Below are 15,665 nucleotides of genomic sequence, written 5' to 3'. Positions count from 1 at the left end.
ATGCACACTACTGACTGTTGAGGGCAAAGCTAATCTTATTTGTTTCTGTCTACTTGGCTACACACCAGGAGGGCTAGCTAAAAAGTGGACCATCCAGAACAACAGCATTGTTATTAAGATCGGCTATAATCAAATCACTGCTCTTGTGGTTTGAAAATGGCAACATTTCAAATCACTCAGTTTGTTAAAAATGTGATTTTTCATTTCAAATATTCACAATATTCAACTCCTCAAACTAAACAACAACACGTGTCACGTGGTTACGTTGTTAGCTTTAGGTGCAAAAATGTCTTGGTTATGGAAAGTCATGGTTGAATTAAAACAGCGTTGACTTGGTAGGAAACTGATGCTAACAGTTGTGTAACATGTCAAAGTTGTGTGGAAACATTGAACTTGACTTTTTGTGGCACTAATGACTTCAGAAGACTTGTTCTGGACGGACAGTCATGAGTCATGCGGCACCAGTGGTCCATGTCGGCATAAAGGTAGTTTCATTTAAACAAATGACCAGTGCTGTCATTTTCCTTGTGGGGACAGTCTCAGTGCAAAGTCACATGGATCAGCATCAGGCTCAAACCATCTCCTAAAGCGAACCATGAACCACTGATGATCAGTGAGAGGAGTTTATTAGTCTGCCGTGTGATCCTAAGTGTCAGTCCGGCTAGATATCATTGAAAATGTCCTGGAGAGAAATGAGTGGGAGGCCTGTTGAAGAAAAGCATCACCTCCCAATCATCAGAGTAAAGAGTCCAAACTACACAGTTACCATCATGATTGTCATCTGTAATCAGGCAGCACACATCACAATGTCATGTCGCCTGGTTCACACATCGGCAATCACACACAGCTCCATGTAATCACAGCAGACTGGAAACCTATGGAAGCCCTGAGAGGCGAGTGGAAAAAAAACAAAAAAAGTTTTTTGGGTGTTTGCTTTTGTAGTACTCATTTTGGCCAGTGCATCACTACCCCAGGACTAAATATAGGGCTTTGGCAGGGGGGTTTTTTGTGGTCGATAACAGTATTACAAAACCAAACACTTTGAAAAATCCTAACAATTTTTTTTTCACTTGCCTCTTCTGGGCTTCTGTTTAATTTATTGCTCAAATAGCAAATGTCCATGGATGTTGCAAAGATTATGGGCCACACCAGTAGTTCAGAGGTGCTGTTATTATGGGAAAACATACCTCTTTTTTTTTAATGAGTAATCGATTATTAATTATCCTCTGGTGTTGGGCAGCTAGTTTGCAGCTGCTGTTGGTCACACTGAGACAGAACTACACAGGAAATGCGCCATAAAACCAAACCTAGGAGGTAAAAGAGGCTAAAAACGCTGTGATGCTGCAGTTTAAAGAGAATAATTTACCAAGAATCTTAGTCACCCAGCTCCATGATTAGAAAATAACAGAAACATCCTGTAGATGACGGGAAGACACAGTCGTGACGATGTTGGCGTAGTTTTCTGCCCATTCAGAGGCTGACCCTTCTCCTTGGAGCAGCTCAGCATCACGGCAGTCCAGCAGCGTCCTGTCAAACAAAATGTCCATCAGCGGAGTCAGGGTTTGTCAGTTTAATAGTGTGACTCAGCGCCCGTCACAAAAACACAGTTAGACGCCGTGGCCTCAGAGGGAAGAACTGCTCCAGAGGAAGAACTGTGTGTTATTGTGTCTTTTTTAACCCCCCCCCCCCCAAAAAAAAAAAAAAAAAAAAAAAACACAATCTGCTTTGGATAATGTTGTTTCCAAACACTGCTGTGGTCAGTTTTCCCAGTGGCGGCGTGTTGTGGGCTTTCTAATCGAGCCTCTGTGGACCCGACAGGAAGCCGCGGTCAAGGGCGTTTGATTCTGTTAATTGCTTCTCGGGAGGTTGGACGTGGGCGGCGTGCAGAAAACAAGAGGTGGAGGCTCAGAGAATGAAGAAAAGCTGTCCTTGTTTCACAATTAAATGCCTGCTTGTGTTGTTTGGCAACACACACACACACACACACACACACACACACACACACACACACACACACACACACACATACACAGGGTGTTAAGCTAGCTAACCTACAACAGTATTTTTTGAATTCCCTGCATCACTGACTTCACAGACCTCAGCACCTCTGCACCTTTGTTTCTTCAAACCTCTTCACAGCCTGATTATCACTCGATCACGTGCTTCAGTAATACGCCACTCATTCTCTTTGAACCAGTTTTCATTTCCTCACTCACCCGGTCAGCATTTTAACTGCTGACTAAACTTAATGTTTGTGTCATTATGAGCCGGTGAACAGTTCTAACCACCAAAAGAACCCTGATGTTCTATTTTCATGGTCTTTTAGACATTGTAGACATTTTTTGACACTATAGGACATCACACATAGTGAATGTTAGATTTCTTCTTTCTACAAAGGTCCAAATGACATAAATTCTGTCAGCTACTAATGTAACGTCTGTTAATGCAGATGCTGGCATGAGCTGTATGAGTGTTTTTTTGTTTGGTTTTGTTTAATTCTGTAGTTATTTTACAGAACAATACAGTGCCTGACAGGACCTCATACCCTAAAAAATAAGATGATAATAATAATAATCAAAATAAATAAGTAGAGAGACACAAATTTCTCAAAGGAAGGTATTTGCAGTAAAACAGTGGCCAGTATACAGGAACAATAAAACTGACAGTTTTGTTACAACAATCCATTGCTATATGTGTGTTTTCCTTCAAAGTAGAGGTGATTGTACATTTTCTGTGGCCCCTTAACTCCCGCTAGCTTCCAATCCCTTTTAATGTCTGCCAAAAAAAATCTTAATTTTTAATCCTCAAACTAAATAAATTTGGTCTATCATTATTGTTTGAAGCACTTTCTGTCTGTATTGTCCAAAATATTAGTTATTTTATTATTCTGGGATATGTATAAAATATATATTTTTTTTTTTTCCCTATTACTTTGAAGCACTTTTAAAGCTCCATATAGTCCAAAGGTAGATGTCCATGTGTTGTCTGACTGCCTCAGTCCACAGAGAAATGCTCACAGCCTGCATTCAGACACTGAGCCTTAAAACCAGCCGTCAGGACTTCTGGAACTTTGTGATGTCACCACAAAGCAGTCTGAGATGGTTTTTGGTTCTTAAACCACAAATATATCTTCTTATGGATCAACACTTAAAAATAAAACACAGGAGAAGAGGAAATATGGACCTTTAAGGTCACTACTTCCAAACATTCAAAGCCAAGGCAGTAATATTTATAGTTGCACCATTAGACAAAAAATTTCTACTTATTCCATGCATCATTTCCTTCACATTTCCTGTGATTCATTACATGTGCTACATGAAACCTGCAAGGTCCTAACAAGAATTTAAATGACACGTGTGCCTGGTTGAACAGTGTCCATCACTCTTCAGGAAGAGTTTAACACTTATTTTGTATTTTTCTCCAACTGCCAATCATCACAAAAAAAATCTCAATTTTTTCACTACATTTGCTGTGGCTAATTCATTAAACAACACAGGCCCACCTTCTATTACAGGGGAGATTTTCATTTTTGTCTCATTTTCCTGCTTCTAACAAGCAATAAGCATCTAATTTCCCCTGAACCGCCTGCGTGGGCCTGCTGTAATTGCGTTGTTTCCCTCCTGAGACCCGGCTGCCCACAGTCCATCTATGACTGGGCTTATTGCTGATTTACAATTGCATTATTTTATCAATATAACTCATAACTAGGGGACTGGCTTGGTCTCTCCTGCAGGAAATGACAAACTTGGACGCAAGAAGTCGTATCTTGCATGTAGAGCTGTCGGATCAACAGGGCGGCGGTGGAGCAGAAATCGAAAGCTAACTGAGGAGAGCAGTGGTTCATTTGTTCAAGTGCTAATGCCTGTCCTTTTCCACACTGAAATGTCTAAACACATCTAGACCTATGTTCTAAATGTTGTTGAGTTGTGGTTTTACATTATCCCTTATGTTTCCATCAATTCTCAAACCAGAGAAATCTGTGATTTTAATCATAACGTAACGTTTAATTTGGTCACATTTCAATGACATCATATCTTCTATGATCATGTGTCACTGTTGTGTTTGTCTACAGAAGCTGAAATTGACTTTTATCAGGATTTAACTCACATTTTTAATATTCACTTTTCACACTTTGGTGATTTTCAACTATATATTTGTACCAGATGAAGGATTTTAGTCATCGGACGTCTGGGGTTATCAGAGAAAAAATCTGAGGAAATGTTAGACAGCTCAGCTCCGCAACATCCTGAGTCCGCTGAGCTGTTTCGGTGAATCACTGATTTTTAAAGTGAAGCTGCTTTATTCAGTGATTCTACCAGTTTTAATCCCCTGGTCTGTTTGTCATGCAAAGGAGGAAACCAGTAGAAACACCCATAAAGCAGTTTAAAATCAGTGATTCAAGGCTCCCCAGTGGTTCAACTGGTAGAGTTCATACCATAATGGCTTAGTCCTACTTGCAGCAACCCAGGTTCAAGTCTGTCCCGTGGCCTGCATGTCATCCCCTCTCTCTCTCCCTGACATTCCTCTCTCTCTCACTGTAGCTGTCTGAATAAAGTCAAAAAACACATGACGTCTCGGAGTAGCTGGAAACTGAGACTGCTTAGCTTTGTTTCTCTGAAAACTTATGAACCAGACGTTTAACTAGTTTTTAACAGCAGCCCAATTATCCGCAGAGGTGTCCTCCTCTCCATAACAAATGGACCAGGGGATTAAAACTGGTAAATTTTAATGTGGAAAACTTACATATTATAACTTTGAATGTGAAACTGTTTTATTCAGTGTTTCTGCTGGTTATAATCAGCTGGTCTGTTTGCTATGGAGAGGAGAACACCTCTGAGGATAATTCAGCTGCTGGTAAAAACCTCCTGAACCACTGACACTGAAGGAATCCAAACCAGGAGACGCTGATGGTAATGGTGGTGAACACAACAACTCCCATGATCCCACACTACTTCACAATGTCACCAATGCCGTCTCTTGTTATTGTTTTGATTGAGAGACCCCTAGAGGCAGAAGTTACATACGGTGTGTTTAATTTGTAGCAGAGCAGCAAAACATCTTTGGAAGGAGGTTGGGGTAGAAGGTTCAACAAACAAACACAGTGTCTCCTGAACTTTACAAAGTGGTTTTAGACTGAACCAGATCTTGATAATAGAGGGAGCAGATCAGGAAACACTCCAATTAATAATTTTTGTTCTGGAAGAAACTGGTAAATGAAATGTTTTTTCACTGAGTTTTTGAGGACTGATCATTAAGCAATGTACATAAATAATTTTTCTTTTAAAAAGCCAACATGTTTGCCCCAGATTCTCCTCTGTCTCATTTCATTATAAGCTACTTCTCAGTTCTTTATAACATTTCTTGCCTGCATTTTTTTTGCGGTGTCTTTGTCTCCTGATATAGACCGATTGACTACACACACACACACACACACACACACACACACACACACACACACACAGAGACACCTATCTGATTGAGGCTGGTCGATACTCTTTCATTTGATTTCTCCCTTTTTTCAGCTGCTCTGATTGATTCCTTTTCAGTCTCTCCTCTTTCTGTAGTCCTTTCTTCACTCTCCCTCCCTCTCTCTCTCTCATACCCGTCTCTCTTTACACTTTATTTCTGCGATATGAGGAATTGATTATTGGACTCATTGAGCTTCTTCAGGACTTTAACCACTTTGCTCATAGTGGTTGTTTCCAGTCATTTTAACTTTATTTCAGGATGTTGCTATTTTCAGATACACTCACACAGCAGTGGTCCAGCTTCTATATTTCTTTCACTGGTCTGTCTGTCCTGCTGCTCATGAAGTCATTCTCTCTCTTTACACTCTCTGAACTCTCGGCCTCTCTCTGGCAGGGCGGGGCACCCCAGCACACCGTCGGGGGCGGGTCAGGATGGCGAGGAAAACCCGGCGGCGCTGGCTGAGAGCTGCTTCAGAGAGCTGCTGGGCAGGGCGGCCTACGGCAACATGAACAACGCCGTGCGACCCGTCTTAGTGTGAGTACCTGAATGTGAGCCAAGACCGCTGCAGTTTAAATGTTTTAAAGTGCGAGTGTCAAACTCTGAGGAGTAAAGCTCCACAGTCCAAATGAAGCAGAGGGGAGGGAGTTTAAATGTATTTATACGTGAAAAAATTTGACTGTTATGTAGATGCAGATTTTATGTCAACTTTGTGCAACAGAGACTGCAACCATTCATTTATGTTACACGTCATGTTCAAATGAGGACTGTCTTTTATCCCATTTATTACAATGTTTGTGACCTTAGGGTGTATTTTCCTTGACCTTGGTTTCTATTAAATACCATAGGATATGAAAAAATGTAACTCATTACAGCGACCATTGAATCTGCTTAAATTTCTTTCAAAGTAACATCTTTGTAAGGCAGAGGCATTAATAATTGGACCGCAATCTGGACCTGGACCTAGACCTGGACCCATAACCTACAAATTATCGAGAATTATTACATTTTGATGTCATGTTTCTATTTTAACTGGTGCAGCTTGTCTAGCCATTATGACACTGGTCATGTGACACTGCTCAACCAATCATTGTGACTTGAGTCAGTGCGCGAGATAGACACATAGGGGAGAGACAAGACAAGGGTCAGATATAAGTGGGGAAAGTGAGAAATAAGAGGGAGGGAAAGAGAAAAGGAGACATACCTCTTAGAATTTGAATGGATTACCCTATGTATTTTTCAAATTAGGGACTTTAAACAGCAATGATTGAAGTGACGGCGTCTGTATATAATCCAACGCGTTGCTTTAGTAATGAAAATCAAATATCGCTAAGCAACATTTAACTCTAACAACAGCTACTTCACTACTTCAGGAAACTGAGGTCGCTCTGAACATTGTTGCAATATGTCTCTTAAAATGACCTGAGCGCTCTTGATATTTGCTTTAGAGACAATTTAATATGAAATGAGGAGTTTGTGTAAATCTGTTACTTCAGCACCACGGACAGCGTCATGGTTTCATCAATACACAGCACACACATTTCTCATTTTTGATGACATTGGTCTGTATTTAATTCTCTTCACAACACAGCAGATTGTTTTGTATTGTGTATTTCTTTCTGATGCTGCTGCAGTTTTGCAGATTTCTTTGGAGTTTCTTTGGAAAAAATACAACAACTAAGAATCGTTCAACCTTTATGAGGAGGTGCAGAGTGATTTTTCCAAGGATTGTTGTGGTGCGGATTCACGACCACGTGACGGCAGACCTGTGTGAACTTGTGTTGGTGGAGGAATATCTTAAAATGACCGTAGACTGGTTACAGATGGGGTTACTCTAGTTCACCTTGTCATGTGTGTGTTAATGTATACCAAAGAAATTAGCAAAGTGGAAGACAGATGGATCTACCTTTGTATCGCACGCAGCGTCACCTGAGTGAATTGGTCAGGTGCGAGTGGCCTATGTTGGACTGTTAAATGGTGACATCACTGTGTGTGTGTGTGTGTGTGTGTGTGTGTGTGTGTGTTTTGTTTGTGGGTGTGTGTGTTGTTTCTTAGTGAATGTTAATGAACCGTGTGAATTTTCATTAGAGGTCCTACAGGGGGAAACACAGGGCTTAGCTCTCATACCGCAGAACAGAGAACAACAGACATGGAGCTACAAGGAAAGGCAGGAAATCCATTGTGGTCGCACCTTCTTTTTTTATTGTAGTCACTCACATCTCATCTCTCTCTCCTCCCCTCTCCTGCTGATGCACCATCTCAGGCTTTCAGTCTTTTTGTTTCCATGTCTCTGAGTTCAGCCTCGGTCGTCTCATGTTCCTTAATCAAACTATTGATTTGTGCTGGAACGCCAATTCTTATCTTCTTCAATAAAACCCCTCTCTCTCTCCACTCACATTTTAGCTAAATCAGAACATCAGTCCAGCCTTGTTTCTCTTCTGCTTGGCTTTATTAGCATACAGAACTACACCTTTCTGCTACACCCTTGCATTTCCAAATCCAGTAGTTGGTTGGGGTTGTGTTCACACAACACTGAGTCTCTGTAGAAAGAAAAAAAGGAGGAATGCCATTTTTTTTTTTTTTATCAATGCAATGTGCACAAAGATCTGCAGCAGGGTTCAGATTCATAACCTGCTTTATTACATGGTGGAGTCATGACACAGACAGCAGGAGTCAGGACAGTAAATAAACCTGTCGCCCAGTCTCACACACACACACACACACACACTCATCCAGACAGGCACACAATATATGCACACAGACACACTCACATTCATTTTCTCTCTCACTCACACACGCAGACACACACACAGACACACATATACACACACCTCTTCCTCACCGCAGACTCCCAGCACACAGAGGAAATTAAATGAGCTCTCTTATCACTCTGGCGGCTGCCGTGTGAACGCGGCACACTGTCGCCACCCGGTGACCGCGTCTCCCTCCTGGGATTTAAATGTCCTCGTCGCTGCTCCGATTGGCCGCGCCGCCTCGCCACTGGGCACGGCTCTCATAAATTGGACAATTACGGAGTGAACGGCCCAGACCCGCTGAGATTTTCCCTGTCGGTGTCTGTTTCTGCTCCGCTGAAGCGCTCTGAGTGCAGGCTTCACTCCGCTCCTTTTATCCTCAGCAGCTTCAGGAGGAAAGGCTCATTTAGACATTTAAATTAGTGTGTTTTGGTATTCAGTATTTTTAGCCCTGCTATCAGTGTGGCTCCAGGGATGCTGATGGTTAGTTAGTATGCTGGTATGACGGCCACGTCCAGAAAGATCTCAACAACTATGACATGATGGCCAGTTAATTTTGAGTAGTTATTCGTGGTCATGGTTCAGGATATACCTCTAAATACTATATGTTAGCATGTCACCATGCTAACCATGCTCCAGGTTAATATCTTAGCATGATATATATAAGAAGCTATGTGTTAGCATTTCTTTTTATTTATGCTGCTTTTTTGTTTTGGTTTTTGCAAAAACATTTTAAAAAAATGTTTTCATATTAACTTTTGTTACAAGGTATTAACATGTAGCAAAGAATGTTAACAGGCTAGCATGGTTCTGCTAAACTTACAGGACTACATTAGCATTTTATGCTAAGTGTTTGAGCATGAACACATGCTAAATATTCCCTTCCGAATTAATTGTATGCATGTTCACAGGCATCAAAGTGTTAAACGTCACACTATACTTGCTAACATTACTTAGCTTTATGCATATTAACAAGCAAACATGCTGAACATTGAAGCCTGCTCACTTACTGTGTTAACATGCAAAACATCAGGCATGCTGACATGCTCAAAAGCAAAATGTTAAATGCTAAAAGCTATGCTAAAATGCTTGTTAGCATTTTAATACCCACAGGCGTATTTTAAGTGAAAATGAACACATTAGCATGTTAACAAAGTTGTTCACCAAGGGGTGTAAATATACTCTATATGTGCTTTTTCTACATGGTGAATTTTGAGTATAGTTACATGCAGTCAAGCTCTGTTATCTGAGTGCAGTAGTTTTTTCCCTTTTTCCTTAGCACATACAGACGGGTGACAAATTTAAGGAGAATGCCTAAAAAACGAGTCCAAAGCGCATCGAGGAGGCAAAAGTAGAAAAACACAAAAATTCAACAGTATAGAACAGAGTTCACCTCCAGCATTGTCATAAGGTCAAAATGTTAATTAGTCTAATAGTTTGTTTATGACCAAATACCTGCAAAACTAATGACATTCCCATTATTTCAGATGTACTGTACTTTGTCCTAATTATCTAATGTTAACATGCCCCTGTGCCACAGTGTAGGCACGGCTGTAGACACTGTTTGTGGAAGGTGTGAGATCACTTTTATAAACAGATCAGGTCATCATGGATAGTAATAAAAACTGACAAGTTTAAATTGTGGTTAGAGGTTAAGTGTGAATACTACTTTCTCCGTAAAGGACCAACCTTAATGTCTCTAGTCCCCTGACATTTTGCGACACCATTGGATTAAATTTACCACCTGTTCACAAGAAATAGAAATCTCAAAATCTACCCAAAATAACAAATAGATGTACATGGTAAATAGTAGTTACAATAATGCATAAAAAAAAATCTCCAGTTGGGTCAATGTCTGTCTTCCCACTGAGGTCTGTTTAAATTGGTTTAAATCAGATTTGTACCTTTCCGTCAGAGGAAAGGTGCTGTAGGTCTATCACGTTGCACCTTTCAGGCTCTTGGCTGACGCACAGAAAACAGCATTTACACTGAGTGAAACAGTAGAATGAGCTTCAGCTCCTCACAATACAATCAATAGTAAGGTAGGTGCATGAAGGTCTGAGTCATAATGACCTGACGAGTTGCCACGTCTGTCACAACAGAGTAACACGAACTACAGAGAGAAGAGACAGAAGTTAAAGCAAGAATAGAGAAGTAAAAGGCTGGTGTTGTGTTTCGTGTTTGTGTGTTTTCGTTTACTTGAACTTAAATAACTTCTGACGAATTTCTTAAATTTGAACGAATGCATTACCAACAGTCAAAGTGTTGGTGTCAGGTCAATGTAAAAAGCCAGAGTTAGTGTTTTTCAGTTTCCATGTAAGACACACTTTCTAAAGTTTATAATTGGACTTCTATTTATCTCTTTATCTCTTGTAATTATTGGAGAAATTTGCTACCAGTGTCAATACTTGTTGCCCGAATTACCACAAATTTATGGCACCCAGTTTACTATAGCTCTCTACAAAATAGTTCTTCCAGTAACCTTTCAACTTCAAGTTTGTCATGTGAGTTATAAACATCTAAAACCATCAAGACAAAGCAAAGAAAACTTTTTAAATCCCCAACAACTTGACGGCTGCCCGTGGCATTCCCTGACAGTTTCCCATAATGGATGAAGAGGTTGTTCTCAGTGTGTCAGAGGTCACCACGGTCGTGGCAGGAAGACCTCAGCATTGCAAAAATATCGGCAGGCAGACAGTGAGCAGCCCTCCAGTGCACACACCACCTGTTTTTTCCATAAATGTTTGTGAAGCTTTAAGAAGCATCATCAGAGTGTCATTCAGAGACGAAACAAGGGTTTATCTGGTTTCATTTGTTTGGCCCAGTTGTTAGACTGATGCAGCAGTCAATTGTCCCTCGGCTACGATTATTTCATGGTGTTTCGCTTTTAATTGATGATAATTCAGACTTGCAGTCCTGTTGTCTGTGGTCGCTGTTGCTAATTAATTCTCCAGAGAGCTTCCCCCAGAAACCCAGGACACTTTGATTGATGGGAGTCAACTACTGATTGTGAGAAAACACTGAGAACTTCTTTTTTACATTTGACTTAACATTTCTTTACAGAGTTGAAAAAAAAAACACTCTTTATTTATTTTATTTGAGATGTGTGAAGATAAAGTTTTCCTCAGATTCATCGACAGGCTTTCAGCTGTTGCCTTTTTTTTTTTTTTGCCTTAGCCTTGAGTCAGAATGACTATGTAGAGCTGTAACAACAGTAACCCACTGCTGCTTGCAAATTCAATCAGCGAGCGAGCCTCTTAATGCTGCCATTAACAATTAATTACATAACATTACTGTGACTGCTTGACATCTGTAGGGCCTCTTCAAGAACAAAGCTGCATTCAGTCATTCTCCTCTCTCCTCTCACTTTACCTCCACTTTGTTTTACTGGTTTCCTCTTTGCCTCAGAGCTTTTTCTCAGTTAATTTGTTGTTCGTTCTCATCTCCGTCCCGTCCTCCGACCTTGACCTGACCTCACATTCACATGACTCTCTCATTAGCACGTTCTTTGACTTTTCAGCGACCTTTGCTCAGCAGGTAACGCCAGCAGCCAAGCTCTTATTTTAGATACACAACACACGCCGTAACCTGTTGGTTTAAAAAGACAAAAATATGTCTACATGTGTCGGTGAGATGTGGCATAAACACTTCTATTCCAGGCACTCATTTGGAGACTATACCATCCGTAATTACCATAGATCCTGAGGGATCCCGAGGCGTTACCAGGCTATGTGATATACAATCTCTCCAGATGGACCTGCCTGGAAGACCTCCAATGGAAGTTGCCTCCTCAACTGGCTCCTTTTGACTTGGAGGAGCAGTGGCTCTACTCCGAGCTCCCTCCGGATGTCAGAGCTCCTCACCCTACCCCTGAGGCTGAACCCAGACACCCTGTGGAGGAGCCCCATTTTAGCTGCATGTATCCGCGATCTCTTCCTCTCAGTCCCTAGCCGAACCTCATGGCCGTAGATGAGAGTCGGAATGAAGATTGAGAGGTAAATGGAGAGCTTTGCCTTCTGGCTCAGCTTCCTGTTCACCACGACAGTTCTGATAGAACTCCCGGTTTGCAGCGGACACTGCACCGATCCACCTGTCAGTCTCCTGCTCCATCTTACCCTCACTCCTGATAAAGACTCCAAGATACTTAAACTCCTTCACTTGTGCTGACCCTCATCCCAACCGCTTCACACTCTGCTGCAAACCGAGGTCCCGTCTGACGAGGCCAACAGAACCATGTTACCTGGGAATAGCAGGGAGGGATACCTTTAAAATTTTTCAACTATAAAGGTGTTAGATTTATCAAATGTTTCCATAGCCTAGAAAATTGTGTGTGTGATGACACACTGTCGGAGTCATTTTCTTGTTAAAGCAATTGTTTTATCGTAGCTTCCTCTCCTCTGTCTTCTCCCGCGTTTCAATCCCTCTCTTCTCTCCATCCATTCAGAGTTTATTAAATCGTCTCCATCTTTGTGAATCACTCTGTCGCTGTCTGTCTCAGAGGGAAATCACTTCTGTACCAGAGTAACGCACAATCACCAGAGGGAGGAAAAGTTAAAATAAGAAACTGGGTGACATTTCACATCCTCATTTCTACTGTTGCATATAGAATATAACTGTAAAACCTCTTAAACCAACAGCTGAGTTTTTTTTTGAATTAATGTATTTTAATATGTTTATGGAGTATTTATGTGCTGATTTTCTCAGCTCTGCATAAACATCACATCAGAGGAAGACAAGTCATGTTGATTCACAACTTCATTTATGGTCTTTCTCTTCGGTCAGATTTAGAAAAGCTGCAGGGAAACTCGCTCTATAGCTCTCAGTAAATCACAGAGATGTTATTACTCTCCTTTTCGCTCTGAGTTTGGTCTCCAGCAGCTCCTGAGGGAAACATCTGGCTCTGTAGCTGCTAGATGCTCCACTATGTTCACCAGCTGCTCTCTACCTGTGTGTGTCTGCTGTTTGCTTCTCAGCAGGTTGTGGACAGTGGATATTTAGAGCTTGAGAGTTGGTGGTGGTGTTTTCAAACATTTGCCGGTTCCAGCTTCTTTGGCAATGTAAAGATTTTTCTGTCTCATACAAGCTGAATTTGGTTTTTGGACTCATGTCGGATAACAGAAGCATTTTGAATACAGAGCTTTGGTGCTCGGGAATGTGCAACAGGCATTAATCAGTATTTTTAGTATGTTTAAGTCTCAGTAATTCATTTAACTGATGAAGAAAGTATTAGATAAAGTGTTCATCGTTGGCTGCAGCCCTGCTTCTGTCAGTGCCGCCGTACTGTAGTGAGTCTGAGACGATCCTTTGTTTCACCCAGCGACACCTCACCTTCTGTCCTCTGTGTTAACACTTCGTCAGTGCTCATCTTGAGGTATGACACCAACACAGGACGTCTGCCAAGCGCACACACACACACACACACACACACACACACCTCAATAACCAGCATTAAAGACTGCAGTTGTGTGTCATCCTCACACTCCCAGTCTGTTTTTGTAAATGAGTGGGTTTGTGTTTAGGCAACATCTTCAGCATCACCTCCAGCTCCAAACACTGACTCGCTGACATCATGCTCCCCCTGCAGGCCAGGCAGCACCACATCAGCTGGTCCAGTGACAGAAAAATCCTATTAGGACATTTTTTTCTTTCTTTCTTTCTTTTTCTTTTTTGTTGTGAGTGTAGCTGAAAAGGAAGAAGCTGGGTCCAATAGAGGGATTGTGACCTGATGGAGGGGATTCTGAAAAATTGTCATAACTCAAAGGTCATGTTTTATTCAGCTCATCATTTTATTTTCCAATATAGGCTTCTGAATATTTCACAGTGCATGGTCATAAGTACACACTCAGTTTTCTAGTGAATACGGCAGTTAGCTTTACTTCCCCTGGGCTGTGCAACAGTGTTGTTGTGGTGGTTTTAAATGCTGCAGGCTCAGATGGTTGGATGGATCTCAGTCATTCTCTCCACCAGTCTAGACACATTATTTGTCTGGACTTGGCTTATAACGACAAAAAAAAAAAGATGTGATTATACAAATAAGACGCCTCTTTTCATGCGTCTTCTGCTTGTTTATTCCAACTGGGGTCTTATTTTTGTTCTTTAGTTGATCATATGTGTGTTAACATTGTACTCACAAAGTTAATAACTGAGATGTGGGAACAAACAACAACTAAAGTTATAATGAGCACAGTTCTGTCAGAGCAAAGCTACCAACATAAGACCCAGAGTGCAGTAAAAAAAAGTTTAATGATTTAATGAATATAAAAAAAAATGTAATTTTAATAAACCAGAAATATAAAATGATCAAATATTTTTCTTCATAGCTCTGCAATGGTTAAGTTCATATTCAGATTTGAATTGAGTCAAGACCATGATCACATGACATGCACAAACAAACAGCATATACAAAACAAATGATAATAATAATACTTACTGTAAATAAAAGTAACAAGTAAGTGTTTAGCAGTAACACAGATACAATACACCCCACCAGTTTAGCAAAATATCAAAATGAGTGCAGCAGAACCAGAGATATTCACTTTTTATTTCCCACTTTCTTCTCCCTTGTCAAAACGCCTATATTACCCACAATGCTGACAGTTCAGTTGGAAATTTAGATGTTTTATGTGTTGCCTTGATTGACATCACATGAGGGAGTGCATCATTTTTTGTGCAGTTCTTTCTAGCTTTTTGTTTATTTATTTATTTATTACAACTTAAAGAAAGGGCATGTGATCCCACTGGCTTATCCCACTGTAATAACCAAACTAAGTTAAATATACTGTAAGTGGATGGTTAATGAACATACACTCAAACAGAATGTGATGCTCATCCTCGATGCAGCTGTTGTTTTAAAGGTTACAGACATTATTTCATTTATTCTGGTTAGTCTCCAGCAGCTTCCCCCCAGAATCTCATAAAACCTCTTTTTGACTCCAACACACTCTGTAGGGGGGATGTACTATTGGCAGGTTGTAGTTTTGCCATATATATATATATATATATATACTTAAGAAAGTTCAGTGGTAGTTTCAAATCATCTCTGTCAAACCCAGCGGGGCCACCCGTACAGAAGTGAAATGTAATGTATGCGGTGGATGTAAAGTGTGAACGCTGAGGTGAAAAACTCACTGAATAATAAATACAGCATATTCATAACTACGAAGGGAATCTGAAGGTGCGACAGCAGCAGAAAAGGACTGAGTCTGTCTGTCTGTTTGTGTGGGTGATACCAGTTCTCCTGCAGGGAGGAGGAGGAGGAGAGAGTGTCTTCAGACTATAAATAGCAGGGATTGGGGTTAACAGGGAGGGAGGTGGGTTTTGGGGGTTTGGATTGACGTCATTTTGGTGAACTGTTCTCATATAGCCAGCTTCCAATCCTCTCTATCGCTGCCCTCTGCTTTTCCCTCTCCCCTTGTTACTGTCTTTGTCTATTTTTTGCCTCTCCTC

At 40.9% G+C, this 15,665-nt stretch overlaps 1 protein-coding gene across 1 annotated transcript in view; it reads left to right on the top strand.

Moving 5' to 3' along the window:
• efr3a (EFR3 homolog A) overlaps nucleotides 1-15,665 on the top strand; it is a 119,600-nt gene that overhangs the window by 70,941 nt on the left and 32,994 nt on the right. Inside the window, exon 8 of the mRNA XM_022761770.1 lies at nucleotides 5,863-6,003. Coding sequence (XP_022617491.1) covers nucleotides 5,863-6,003 — 141 coding nt within the window. The remainder of the gene's footprint in view (nucleotides 1-5,862; nucleotides 6,004-15,665) is intronic.

The sequence above is a fragment of the Seriola dumerili genome, unplaced genomic scaffold, assembly GCF_002260705.1.
Source record: "Seriola dumerili isolate Sdu_G_001 unplaced genomic scaffold, Sdu_1.0 BDQW01000432.1, whole genome shotgun sequence".
NCBI classification, from domain to species: domain Eukaryota; kingdom Metazoa; phylum Chordata; class Actinopteri; order Carangiformes; family Carangidae; genus Seriola; species Seriola dumerili.
The sequence above is the reverse complement of the archived record's forward strand: the minus strand, read 5'-3'. Positions and strand labels throughout refer to the sequence as shown.